Source organism: Rhinolophus ferrumequinum, chromosome 15 (genome assembly GCF_004115265.2).
Source record: "Rhinolophus ferrumequinum isolate MPI-CBG mRhiFer1 chromosome 15, mRhiFer1_v1.p, whole genome shotgun sequence".
In the NCBI taxonomy this organism is placed as follows: domain Eukaryota; kingdom Metazoa; phylum Chordata; class Mammalia; order Chiroptera; family Rhinolophidae; genus Rhinolophus; species Rhinolophus ferrumequinum.
In genome coordinates, this window is record NC_046298.1 from 50,902,603 (window position 1) to 50,915,339 (window position 12,737).

Consider the following 12,737-nt stretch of genomic DNA (forward strand, 5'->3'; position numbering starts at 1 on the left):
AACGTTGCCTAGGTGACCAACAAGGAGACACCGCGCATCTCTGCTCACGATACACGAACTACATTACCCAGAAAGCCCCTCACCGTGCGTTGCAACAGTGCTGACCAACGAGAGCTCAGAAGAGGGGCATTTCTAGGGGGACCGCACGTACTCTGTTCAATGATAGCCTAGGGGGTGGGTGTTTTGGAAACTGCCTCGCTGGCGGGAGTGGGATTTCCAGTGTCGGACCGTTGTTTGGCGTCTCCCTATTATGTCCGCTCATGGCTGACGCACCACATTGCCGGGCTGTGGGCGGCGCCCGAGAGGCTTCCCGGGAGCGGAGAAGGCGCGAGAGTCTGGAAGTCCCGCCTCTGTTCCCTGTACGCCCCCGTAACCCAGCGATTATCGGGCCTCCGCGAGCCCTCGTGTCGCGAGCCGTAGCGGGGCGGCCCCGGGCCCTCTGGCCGCACCAGCCTGGGGTGTCCGCCAGGGTCTCCGCCAAAGCTCGTACGTGTCCTCAGCGTGGTGTGCGCTTTACCGAGCGGGAGACGGAGGCACAACAGTCTCCCGTCAGGATCCAGCATATGGCTGGACTGCGAACGTGACCAGTGAGCTGATCGACTAGGCACAGACAGGTGAGGAAGTGTCACCTGGCCCCCACCCACCTGGACTCCAACCCCCGTGTCCTAAGTTCCCCACTGAGTCTCAGGCCTCGGCGTTCAGGACCGTGGAGCGTTCACAGGTGGGGTCTCCATTTCAGAATCCAGTATGGTAAGATGTAGGGGATACAGGCAGATTTGCACGTGCAATCAAATGGCTCGCCGTGAGACCGAGAGCGTTTGGAAAAGTCCTCGTGTCCCCACTGCAGGGAGCCAAGCGGGAGAGGAGAGGAGTCCTGCCTCTGTTGGCGGGCTGAGTAGAAAATTTTGAATAGAAGAAGGATGGCCATGATCTAGGGTAGGATTTTGCAAGTATCCCAATGGATAGTGAGTGAACACACTACACTGGTGGGAGAGGGGTTGCTGAGGGGCTGAGAATACGGAGATTCATGAGGATGCTGCTGCAATATTCTTCAGGACGGTTATAATGGTGGCCTGTCTGGAATAGTAGTAGCAGGAGAAGTGAGAGAAATTACCAGATTCCGGATCGATTTTCAGATGGAGTCGATGGGGTTTCCTGCTGTACTTGGGGAGTGAATGTAATTGAGGGATGAAGGGCCATCCCACATGTTTAGGAAGAATGAAGATGGAGGTTGGCAGGAGGAGAATGTTTTGGGGAACATTAGCAGTTGGATTATGTATGTATAGAGTCTGAATTGACTGGAGACCTCTGAGTGGAGGTGACACATGTGCCGGTGAACACACAGGGAGTTCCAGTTTGGCTACCGGGTGTCGAGGTTTCAGTGCACTGGTGGTTGGGACCAGAGAAGGGGCTGAGAATGCGATTTTGGAAGGCGAGTCGTAGGCTGTGATTACAGATGTTCCATGAGGTGAGTGTGGAGTGTCCAGTCTAAGGGTGGAAGAGGTGGGTGCAGAAAAGAGAAGCACTGTCCCAAGACCAGTAGATCTTGGGAAAGTGCACATGCAGGAAGAGGGCCGATGCTCTCAGATAGATACCTCAGAGGTCAGGGTTTGGGAGACATAATGGAAGGTGGCTGGTAGGACAGAGACTGGGGTCCCAGGTCCCGTGCCCAGTGCTTAGATCACATCTATCTGCTCCACGACCTAGTGTTGTAGGGACCAGTGACCTTCCAGGACAAGGTCATATTCCTCTTTCAGAAAAAGGGGAGCTCATTAGTGAAGTCCAGTGCGGCTCCTACTGTGACGTGATTCTGCCCCCACCAGGTCAGGCTGCCGTGCTCCTGTGGGAGGTGCTGTTGGCCCTGGAGCTGGCCCACCTCCTTGCTACCTCTTTTCCGAGACTGCTATATAAACAACTCCAACACCTTTTGCCTTGGGTTCTTGACAACCAGGTCCAGGGTCCAAAGTATCATAACCCAAGTAGCAGATCACATCCAGCTCAGTGATTTTTCTGGCCAGGTGACCCAGACAGGGTCTGTGGCTTTTCTGTCCCCTCTATCACACTTCTTCAGTCCAGCAGAAATTTTCTGCCAGCTACCCCTTGTCAGCCCCTATATGGCATCATGGGCACTGACATGACCATTGATTGTGGGGCCACTGAGCTTTTCCAGTGAGATCTTCCCTGGCTGTTCATTTTGTGAGGTTCAGTTCTCCCAGAGGCATACGTGATCCTTACCCACCTTGGTCTGTCATGGGGTGAATCACCCTATCCTGGGGCTGACTTCTCACAAACCACTTGATCCCCTTTAAGAATTACTTCCTCCACCCCCCACAGTGTGGTCACCCAACTTGAATACTGCAAGGAGTCCTGGCTGGTGGACATGGCAGCTCGAATCAGTCCGTGACCAGAGAGGCCCACAGAAGAACAGTCCTGGTGAGTGCAAGGCCGGTGTGGGAGGGCCTGGTCTCTGATCTGGTACCTGATCTATGACCTCTGTTCCCTTAGTATCAAAGTGAGTAGCCATGCCTCTTTTCTGTCTTTCTGACCCCTTCTAACACTTCATCCTACTACCCCCTGATTCCTGTTCCCTAGCTGACCCCTCTCTGTCCTCTGCCTCTCAGCCTTTCTCCTTCTCCCCTCTATGGCTAGGTCCTCCACCATTGGCATGTCCTCTCCTTAACATGTGCTGAGCTGATACTTTAAATAGTTCTTTAAACCTGCTCCTTTGGTAAGCTCTGGCATAACCATGGAAATACTAAGATTCCGATAAGCTGGCGGTGTGTACAGAGCCCTGGTGGGGAGAGCAGAAGGCAGGTTCAAGACACCACCCATGCACTGCAGGCAGCCATAGCCACACAGGTACAAGGAGCTATGCTTCTGAATATCCATGTCTACCCTGAGGCCCCAAGTTTCACTTGGACTTTAATTCTGATCTCAAAACCTTCATGTTAATAGAAGACAATTATTATACCCAGAAGGGACAGACTGAGTCAAAGGGTGCCCTCACACCTAGGGATGCTGGGGAGAGCTGAGGCCAACTTGCCACATACTTGGCTGACCACAAGCCTGCCTGGGATGCTATCCCTTATGTGGTCTGCTTCAGAGAATGGGGGAAGAGAGTCACCCTGAGTGTGGTGGCTGCAGTGCCACTGCCCATGCTACATGCTCTGGAGTAAACTCTGTGGGCCCACAGTCTTCATGTCTGGAGGCCTGGTTTGCTTATTTTCTGAGAGTCACAAATGTTGGCCCAGGAACACATGTGCAGCATATGTACCTTTAAACTTTGCATAAAAGTTTTTGGGAAATTGTTCTCAATATTTATACAATCAAAAGGCTCCACATAAAAATATGGCTCTCTCACTCCTCTAGGAAAACCAGAAAATGGGAAACAACCCTATGTTGATTCCAGTATCTCTAACCCCCATACCCAAGGACAGCCCTGCCTCAGTGGCAGCAAAAACCAGCATGTGGTGAAGAGTCACCACACTCACCTGGAATACTCGCAGGGCCACAACAATCCTGGACTACTGGGTCGCTTCTCAGTCCCTTGTTCCTACCTGTGCAGTGATGGCCTTGCAATGAACAGCCCAGGGAGACTGTAGGAGTCCTCTATTGGATTCTTCACTCGGGAAGTGAGCAGCATACTGCTGGCCGTGCCTGTTCTAAAGGGGCACCCACACTTGTTCCAGAGGACAAGATGAGAGTGTGCAGGACTTCCCAAGACCTGCAGAGCTGAGTCTCTTCTGTGGCCAAAGTCACTATCAGCAAATTGTGCACACTGCAAATCAGGTTTTTCCAGGGTTTTGTTTTGAGATTTTATTGCAGAGCTATTGCTTGCTAATTTTTGTGGTATAAATTCCACTATGGGTGATTTCAGGCTACTCATGTGATGTCATTAAATGTGGACTCGAGCACAAACAGCTCCTGTGAGTGGCTGTGATGTGGCCCAGGCACGCCCTGACCATACCTCTTCCATTTGCCACAATCTCCAGTTCCCTGATGTTAGAGCCACTGTTTCTGCACCCACATATGGTCCCACCTGGCCCTGTAGATCTTACACCTACCTACAGATTCTGAACTCCAGGGTCCTTACTCATGGGCAGGTCCCAGGAGCCAGTCAGAAATTTCTGACAGGAAAGGGGGACAAAGAGCGGTGTGCACAAGCCCAGGAAATCCAGCTGCAACTTGACAGTACTGGGCCCCTTGATAGTACTGGGCAATGTGGGACATTCCCAAGAATAAGGGACTCCTGCCCAGAAAGTACTAGAAATTGCCACATCAAATACCCAATTTCCAAAAAGCTTTGGGCTCAACAGGTAGTCCTGGCTTCCAGACACAAAACTTAGCCCAGAGACCTTCAGTCTGTCCCAGGAGGCCTTGCGCCACAAGGCAAATTAGGTTAAGCTATTCCTTGACGTCCTGCTGTCAAAGTTGGGCCCCCTACAAAAGCCCTTCCCCGTTTTTGCTCTGTTAAAGCCCAGGTCGATTCTCAGTCTCGCCCACAAGAATGGAGCCCCAGGATTAAAGATGGCTTCAACAATAAGGCCTTTATTGTCACACTCAAGGCAGGCTGTTCCAGGGCTGGGGGATTTGGAGGCTGGACAGACCTACTGTAGGCATCATCTATAGATTCAACCATGCCTACAAAGAAGGGAAACCTAGTCAAGAAGTCCTCAGACTCCAGTCCAGATCCTGCTGCAACTAGGCCAAGAGAAAGCCTGACCTACTGGGGACAGAAGGGAGGTGGAAATGAGGCCACACCAAAGGGTTCCCATCAGTCACGGCTCCTTCCAGGGAATCAGAGCACAAGGTCTGCCTTCCCTGAGTATGCTGAGATGACAGGCACATGCTGTGGGGACCTGCCAGCTGGTAGAGGTGAGATGGCATCTGGCAGTGACATTATCTGGCAAACAACCTGGACAGATTAGAAAGTGCAGTATAGCCCCCACATACTTGGAAGTAAAGCTTCCCACATATCTGGCACTCATGGCAATCTCCCAGTAGGGGTGTGGAGATGTGCAAGTTTCCATTTTTGGCTGATGGCTTCCTCACAGAGATTCCTTTCACAGTTTTCTCAGGAGCAAGTCCTTTTATGGTAAACAAGGAGAAAGCCCAAGCTCATGGTTTTCCACATTTGCCATACTTCTAAGGCCTTTCTTTGTTGTGTCCCCTCTGGTGCTGAGTGAGGCTGGAGCTCTGGCTGAAGGCATTCCTGTGTCCTCTGCACTCCAAAGGCTCTTTTCCAGTGTGACCCTTCTGATGCTTAGAGAGGTTTGAGCTGTAGCGGAAAGCTTTTCCGCATTTGTTGCACTTGTAAGGCTTTTCTCCAGTGTGAACTCTCTGGTGCTGATTGAGGATGGCGCTTTCGCTGAAGGCCTTCCCACACTGGCTGCACTCATAAGGCCTTTTTCCAGTGTGGACTTTGCGGTGCTTAACAAGGTTCGAGCTGTAGCTGAAGGCTTTCCCGCACTCACTGCATTCGTAGGGCCTTTCTCTGGTGTGAACCTTCTGGTGCTGAATGAGGGCAGAGCTTTGACTGAAGGCTTTCCCACATTCGGAGCACTCATAAGGCTTTTCTCCAGTGTGAATTCGCTGGTGTGGGATGAGGTTGGAGGGACAGCTAAAGGCTTTCCCACACTGGCTACACTTATAAGGCCTTTCTCCGGTGTGACTCCTCTGATGCAGAATAAGCTTGGAGGTCTGTCGGAAGGCTTTCCCACATTTACTACATGCAAAAGGCCTCTCTGTGTTGTGCACTTTCTGGTGCCGGACCAGATGAGAGCTGTTAATGAAGGCTTTCCCACACTCACTGCACTCGTAAGGCCGTTCCCCAGTGTGGATTTTCTGATGCTCAACAAAGTTGGAGATACAGCTGAAGACTCGCCGGCACTGTCTACACTCATAAGGCCGGTCTGTGTTGTGCACTTTCTGGTGCCGAACCACATGGAAGCTGCGAGTGAAGGCCTTCCCGCACTGTGCACACTCATATGGCCGCTCTCCAGTGTGGACTCTCTGATGCTGGACCAGTGAGTGTTTGCGGGTGAAGGCCTTCCCACACTCACTGCAACTGTGATGTGTTTTTCCAGCATGAACCTTCTGGTGCATCCTCAGCTTAGATGGGTGGCTGAAGGCCTTCCCACAAGCCTTGTACACGTGTGGTACTTCTCCAGTGTGAACTTTTCGGTGATGAACAAGGGTCGCATTCTCTGTGGGGGCATTTTGATCTACTGGGCAGCTGAAGGGTGTCCCTGTGGAGTGAGTTAGCAGGTGGTCAAGGAGCACGAGGGCCTTCAGGAAGGCCTTTCCGCAGCCGCCACACTTGAGGGGCTTCTGTACAGCATGGATCCCCTGCTGCTGGTGACGGGGGCTGGGTCGGGGGGATTCCCCGTGTCCCGGGCTCCTGCGTGGCTCCCCCTCACTGTGGGAGCCCTGGTGCTGGAGGAGATAGTGGCTGTCCATGATGTCCTTACCACACTCCTTGCATGTGACGGGTTTCTCCCCACTGTGCTTCTGGTGCTGGCAAGAGTTTGCACTGAGTAGGAAGCCTTTCCCGCACACCTCAAACTTGTATGGTTTGTGCCTAGGGTGTGTTCCCTGGTGCTCAGCTATATGCAATATGCCTTTCAAGACCAGGCCACACACGTCACAGGGATTGACCTTCTGGGTGGAAAGACCTGCCTCAGGAGTCCTGAACTGGAGCATTCCTTGTATGGAAACACCCTGCTCAGGACGGGTTTCCTCTGCTCCACACCAACAACCTGAAAGCAGAGAAATGCTGGTGATGTGTATGTCCTACATTTGTTGAGAGGGGGAAGCCCCTTCACAGATGTGTGTCTAACACATTCAGAAATGAGTCTGTAGGATGAAGTCAGGGTGAAGTATAGCCAGCAGTGCAGGATGGGGCTCAGGAAGGCCACAGAAGGCAAGGCCTCAGCACATGTGACAATGCAGGGTTGGGGTTCAGGCTGGCAGCAGAGGCAGGGACTCCAACTCATTCCTCAGCTCTTAGCAGGACCCAGTACAGGCAAGCCCCAGGAAATTTCTGACAGGTAAGGGGGACAAAGAGCGGTGTGCACAAGCCCAGGAAATCCAGCTGCAACTGGACATCTGGTGCTCAAGTCTATGAAGATAGATGCACATTCCTGATACATTGGCTGTAGTCAAGTGGCCCTACAAAGGGACTGGAGGAGGAAAATGGGGGACATGTGGAGATCAGAGCAATGGGGTCATCTGTCATCCAGGACCCAGGGACAAAGTAGAAATAACAAGAACGTAGTGTCCAAGGTGTGCCTACTGGCCCCAGCAACAAACACTAGTGGACACAGGGCAAATGCCAAGTACAATGGGAGCCCAGCCCCGATGTCACCTCTGCCCCCAGCTCCCACTCACGAGAGCCAGGCCCCCTCCTGGCCTCTCTTGCAGTGGCTGGAGACATGTCCACCCTATTGGGCACCCAGGGCTCTTTGCTCTGTTCCAAGTGGGCAACCACACAGGACTTGGAAGATGCAAGTCCTAGGAGAAGGACAGGGTGGGTAAGTGGCTGGCCCAGCTCAGGGCAACCCACTCTGTGACAGACCAAAGGAAGCTCGTGCCATTTTTCCAACTGGGAAGAAAAAAATATTAAAAAATAAGCTTCTGAAGAGTGTCTCACAGGAACAGCCCAATGGTCAGTGTCTGCAGTCCATGGCACAGCCAGGCTCCTGGAAATGTCTGACAGAAAAAGGGGGCAGTTAGGGTGGACAGGTGGCTCAGTTGGTTAGGGTGCAAGCTCTGGGCAACAAGGCTGCTGGTTCGATTCCCACATGGGCCAGTAAGCTGCGCCCTCCACAACTAGAATGAAGTCAATGAGCTGCTGCTCAGCTCCCAAGTGGCCAGGTGGCTCAGTTGGTTGGAGCACAGGCTCTCAACCACAAGGTTGCCAGTTCGACTCCTCGACTCCCTCAAGGGATGGTGGGCTCCGCCCCCCGCAACTAAGATTGAACACGGCACCTTGAGCTGAGCTCCCAGATGGCTCACTTAGTTAGAGCGCATCCTCGCAACCACAAGGTTGCTGGTTTGACTCCTGCAAGGAATGGTGGGTTGCGCTCCCTGCAACTAACAACGGCACTGGACCTGGAGCAGAGCTGTGCCCTCCACAACTAAGACTGAAAGGACAACAACTTGACTTGGAAAAAGTCCCGGAAGTATACACTGTTCCCCAATAAAGTCCTGTTTCCCTTCCCCAATAATAATAATAATAATAATAATTGGGGGGGGTGCAGAAACTGGGCACAGAGGTCCCACCAATTTGGACAGACTCAGCCAGCCAGACTAAGGCTCCCAGCTGGGGAAGACTTCAGAAGCAGGTAATTGGGGCTCCTCTGGCCCAGCTCTGCACACACAGTAGACAGTCCAGGGGAGAAAGCAATGTCTGTGCTCAGCTGTGGGAAGACAGCTACTCCTGGGAGAAGAGGAAGGGCAGAGCCTAGAACAGGAGTCTGGGTGGGTAGGAGGGCCTTACCCAGCGAGGCCACAAGTGCCAAGTTCTCCAGCATCACATTGTGGTACAAGCATCTTTGAGCCTCATCCAGGAGCTCCCACTCCTCCTGAGAGAAGAACACAGCCACGTCCTCAAAGGTTCCCCAGCCCTGCCATGTTGAAGACAGCTAAGTCAACCAGACCAAAAGGCAGAAAAATGAACAACAAAATAAACACACAGAGGTGAACCCATCCAAACCTGTGCCCGTAAACCCACTCTCTCCACCTCTTGTGGGCAGTCTCGGATCCCCAAACAACGCCCCTAACACACTCGTAGGTCACCCTCCTCCCCAAGCTCCAGTGCCATGAGTGTCACTGTCTCCTCATATTCCATTGATCACGGTGTCCTTCAAACAGCAGGCAGGTGAGCGGTAGATGCTATCTAAGCTGTGAGGATCAAGAAAAGCTGGTGAGCCCATAAGAGGCCCAGTCCCACTGGGGCTGAATAAGCACCAACACCAGTCCCACTGTCATCCTATCTCTACCTCCAATATGCTTCAACCTCCACCCCAGGGACTTTGGTCACCTTGTGGTGACTGAGTCCGAGGGCGCCGTCTCCGGGGGCCTCCTCTCCCACACACACCTTCCCTCGTAGCTGCTCTTCCCTGCATCTGACTTTGTGACACCCAGCACCGCTGCCCAGGTACCCAGGCCAGCCACCCAGTCCTCAGCTGTCCTGTAGGGCATCCATTACCATGACCCAAAGATGCCCCCTCTTAAATCTGAACCAGAATTCCACCTCAGGTCACAGGCTGGCTACTGCCAACTGGTTATCTCCAAGCCCAACCCCTCTGTACAACTTAGACCACGTTCAGCACCCATTCAATGCTCAGGAGTCCCTGGGGCATCTCAGCCTTAACATGGTCAAAACCCATGATATTCCCTGAAGCCTGCTCCACCCACCAACTTCTCCATCTCAGTTCATCCTCTTCTGCTTTCTCGTTGCTGAGGCCAAAATCCAGGGGGATGCCCCTACCTCCTCTGCTTCTCTCTCTCACCCTCCACATCATAAAATCTGGTTGGCTTAAGTTAAAAGATCCAAAATCCAACTCCTCCCAACTCCAGTCACAGCTCTAGCCCAGCAGCCACCATAACTCTTTCTCCTCCGTCTGTTTTCCATTCTGCAGCCAGAGGAAATCTTTGAACACCTGAGTCAAATCACCTCCCTCCTCTGTTCCAAACCTTCCAGGGCTCCCACCCCTCTCACATTCCAAGCCTGACTCCACCAGTCACAAGGGAGACCTGCTGTTCCCTGAACACTCCCAGCTCAGCCTGGCTTCCAAACATTTGCACATTCGGGTCCCTATGCCTGAAACAGCTTTCCACACCTTATTCCACTGGACTCCAAAAATGAACCTTTCCACCTAACCCCTGGCCAGGACTCAGAACCTTGGGCTTGGGGTGACTCTAGGGTCTCCAGGAGCACAGGACGGGGTGGAGGAGAAGAGTCCAGGGACATCCCTCTCCCCTCTATCTGGGGTCCTGGGCCATGTGGGTAGGGGTCCGAGTGAGAGGGCCGCGGGGCGCCACTCACCCGCGCCTGGTCCATCAGCGCCGCCGCTGCCGCCATTGGACCCTGACTAGACCTGTGGGGTCGGCCAACCCCACACCTGCACTGGACTAGGTGCCCGCCCGCCGCCCGTCACACTCGGGGACTCAGTCTCCACGGTATAAACGCGCACTGAGTCCGAGGGCGCCGTCTCCGGGGGCCGCGGGGATCCAGAGCGGGTGCGGAGGACACCACGTTACAGAAGGTCATTTCGTAGAATGCGAGGGGTTCGGTCCCATCCTGCTCTCTGTCTGGTCCCGAGAAGACGCCTGAAAAGCGGCTAGGACGCAGCGTCAGGGTCCCCAAGGGCGGCGTAAAACGACCCGTAAAGAGCAAAAAGAACGTCCGCAAGGGCGCTACCAGAAGTCCCGCAGCCACCTACTAGAACCACAGGAAATAGCTCTTGTAGGCTGGCTGTGATTGCTCCAGGGGCCGCCGCCATCCCCCGGAGCCTTCTGGTCAATGTAGTTCGGCCCCAACGGCTCCGCGAGGGTCTCTGGGTAAAGGAGTCCAGACATGAAGAATGGCAAAGTCGTGTTTTAGCTTCTTCTTAAAGAGGCCGCTCCTGGATTTTCTCCTTCAGAGACGTCCAGCAAGCGACCCGTGTTCTAGGCGTGGGGCTACCAGTCCTTCTGAAGGGGCCACTTTTCTCCAAGGATGTGAAATGATAATGTCTCCCTCACGGAGACTGCTCTGTAACATTAAATGTTTCTAATTCATAGGTCCCCAACTGTGGTCAATGAGTCAGTAGCATCAGCATCACTGGGGAACTTGCTAGAAATGTAAGTTGTTGCCGCCACCCCTACGGAATCTGAAACTAAGGTGAGCCCCAGCACTGTGCCTTGACAAGCATTCCTGAGGTTTCTGATCCCCAAACAGCTGCTTACTCAGAATCAGCTCTACTTCAGAGTCCAGTGAGAAAATTTGGAAAATATAACTTTGCTTCTGAGTGGTGACATGAAAGTTTATAGCACAGGGCCAGGCACGTAGTGCTAAATATATGAGAGCTATTAGGGCTCTCTTGATCATCATCCTCGTACCAAGGCTCACACACACTGCTCGGAAGGAGAAATTGGAGATGCCTCTATAGAATCACAAGGGTCCTTAAAACTGGAAGAGGAAAGCAGTGGAGACAGAGAGAGAGTCTAAGTGATACAATGTGAGGAAGGCTAAAGTCACCATTGCTGGTTTTGAAGATGGAAAGAGCCACAAACCAAGAGATCCTGGCAACCTCTAGAGTCTGGAATAGGCAAGACAACAGATTCTTCCCCAGAACCTCTGAAGGGAACACACTGACACCTTGATTTTTAGAGCAGTTGACACAAGTGTCAGACTTCTGACCTCCAGAACTAAAATTTTTTTTATAATTTGGGTTGTGTTTCTTTACTTTCAAAGGCTCATGTGATTACATTGGACTCACTCAGATAATCCTGAATAAACTTCCCATCTCATGATCCTTAACTTAATCACACCTGTGAAGTCCACCACGTGAGGTAACATATTAGCAGATACTGGACATCATTGAGGAACCCTGATTCTGCTTACCACACTGAATTCACATGGCTATTAGATATTTTAAAACAGATGTCAAAATTATAAAAGCAGAAATTTCCACAAAGAAATCTGAAGCTCTGGCTCTTCCAGACACACGATCTGGCAACCACCTTGAAATTTCCTGCCTTCCTTCCCTTCTCCATCCCTGGGTTGGGCCGACCGTGCCTCAGTGGCCGTGAGATTGGACAGCCATGAAGGTCACATTTTCTTAGGTCACATTTTCTTAGGTCACAGCCTGGACAACAGAAGCCTCTTGGTTCCTGCTGGAGCGGTGATGGCTATCAGGAAGACACCTCAGAAGAATACAGGATGCAGGACAAATTTATTTCCTCATGCAATGACCTTGGCTGTGGTAGATACAAGCTCAGCCCCTGTAGGTCTCACAAGCAGTGATCTTGCCTACTGGGCTCTGGTATCCCCATTATCTATGACTTACACCCACCACTGTCCATCGACACACAGTTCTGACCTGCCCCTGCAGGTTTTACAGCTGAGCTGGTTTTCCTGACCAGGAACAGAAAGACAGCTTCATCTCAAGCTTGTGGCTGAGACATGCCTGGGATGAGGAACCTGCTTCCTCATTTTCTCAGACCACTGTACCTCTGAGATCATCTTCTTGTTCCTCAGGTGAGCTCTGGGCACACAGGTAACTATGAAATCCAGGTCACAGTTTCTTTCTGCAAAGTCCTTAGTCTCTCCCTGGAGGCCTTGAGGCAGCAAAGCGTCTAGAACCACAATAAGACAGAGTGCCACCCCTTTGTCCTCCCCCACATCCTCAGAGGCAGATGTTGTCACCACCGAGAATCCTACCCCTCTACTCACAGGCAGTGACCAATTCATGTACCCTGCCTCCCCAACCATACCCCTGGCTCAAAGGTGAGATAATCAACCTGGCTTTTGTTGTCAGAGTCTGAAGCAGTCCCAGGTGTGGACGGAAAGCTCAGGAGATTGAAAATCTCACATAGGCTGGCATGAGCATAAAAAAATTTTATAACTAAGTGGGACATGGCGGGAAGGCACATCTTTAGCTTCCTTCATAAAGTTAATCTGTGACTTTAAGTGGGCCTGTTGCCGTTTTGCACCTAAGATAACAACGTTGGAATGTCAGTAATCCTTT

At 52.2% G+C, this 12,737-nt stretch overlaps 2 protein-coding genes across 3 annotated transcripts in view; one reads left to right on the forward strand and one right to left on the reverse strand.

Moving 5' to 3' along the window:
* The first annotated feature begins 159 nt into the window (after positions 1 to 159).
* The window catches only part of LOC117034591 (zinc finger protein 324A), a 36,108-nt gene continuing 23,530 nt past the window's right edge, over positions 160 to 12,737 (forward strand). Inside the window, exons 1-3 of one of the 2 annotated variants that reach the window (XM_033127731.1) lie at positions 160 to 614; positions 2,335 to 2,433; positions 12,102 to 12,247. The gene's annotated coding sequence lies outside the window, so the exon portion shown is untranslated. The remainder of the gene's footprint in view (positions 615 to 2,334; positions 2,434 to 12,101; positions 12,248 to 12,737) is intronic. The other variant, XM_033127732.1, reaches the window with a different exon arrangement.
* Positions 4,529 to 10,767, reverse strand: LOC117034589 (zinc finger protein 304). The gene is made up of 3 exons (XM_033127728.1): positions 10,052 to 10,767; positions 8,501 to 8,627; positions 4,529 to 6,758 (listed from the first exon to the last, which is right to left on the reverse strand). Exons 1-3 carry the CDS (start codon positions 10,085 to 10,087, stop codon positions 5,146 to 5,148), a joined length of 1,776 nt encoding a protein of 591 aa, XP_032983619.1. The 5' UTR covers positions 10,088 to 10,767; the 3' UTR covers positions 4,529 to 5,145.

Coding starts and splice junctions, on each gene's coding strand:
- LOC117034589 (XM_033127728.1), bottom strand. CDS start 10,087: ATGGCGGCAGCGGCGGCGCTGATGGACCAGGCGCGG. Junction 8,628..10,051: donor CGCTGATGGACCAGGCGCGG/GTGAGTGGCGCC, acceptor TCAACATGGCAG/GGCTGGGGAACCTTTGAGGA. Junction 6,759..8,500: donor GGCACTTGTGGCCTCGCTGG/GTAAGGCCCTCC, acceptor CTCTGCTTTCAG/GTTGTTGGTGTGGAGCAGAG.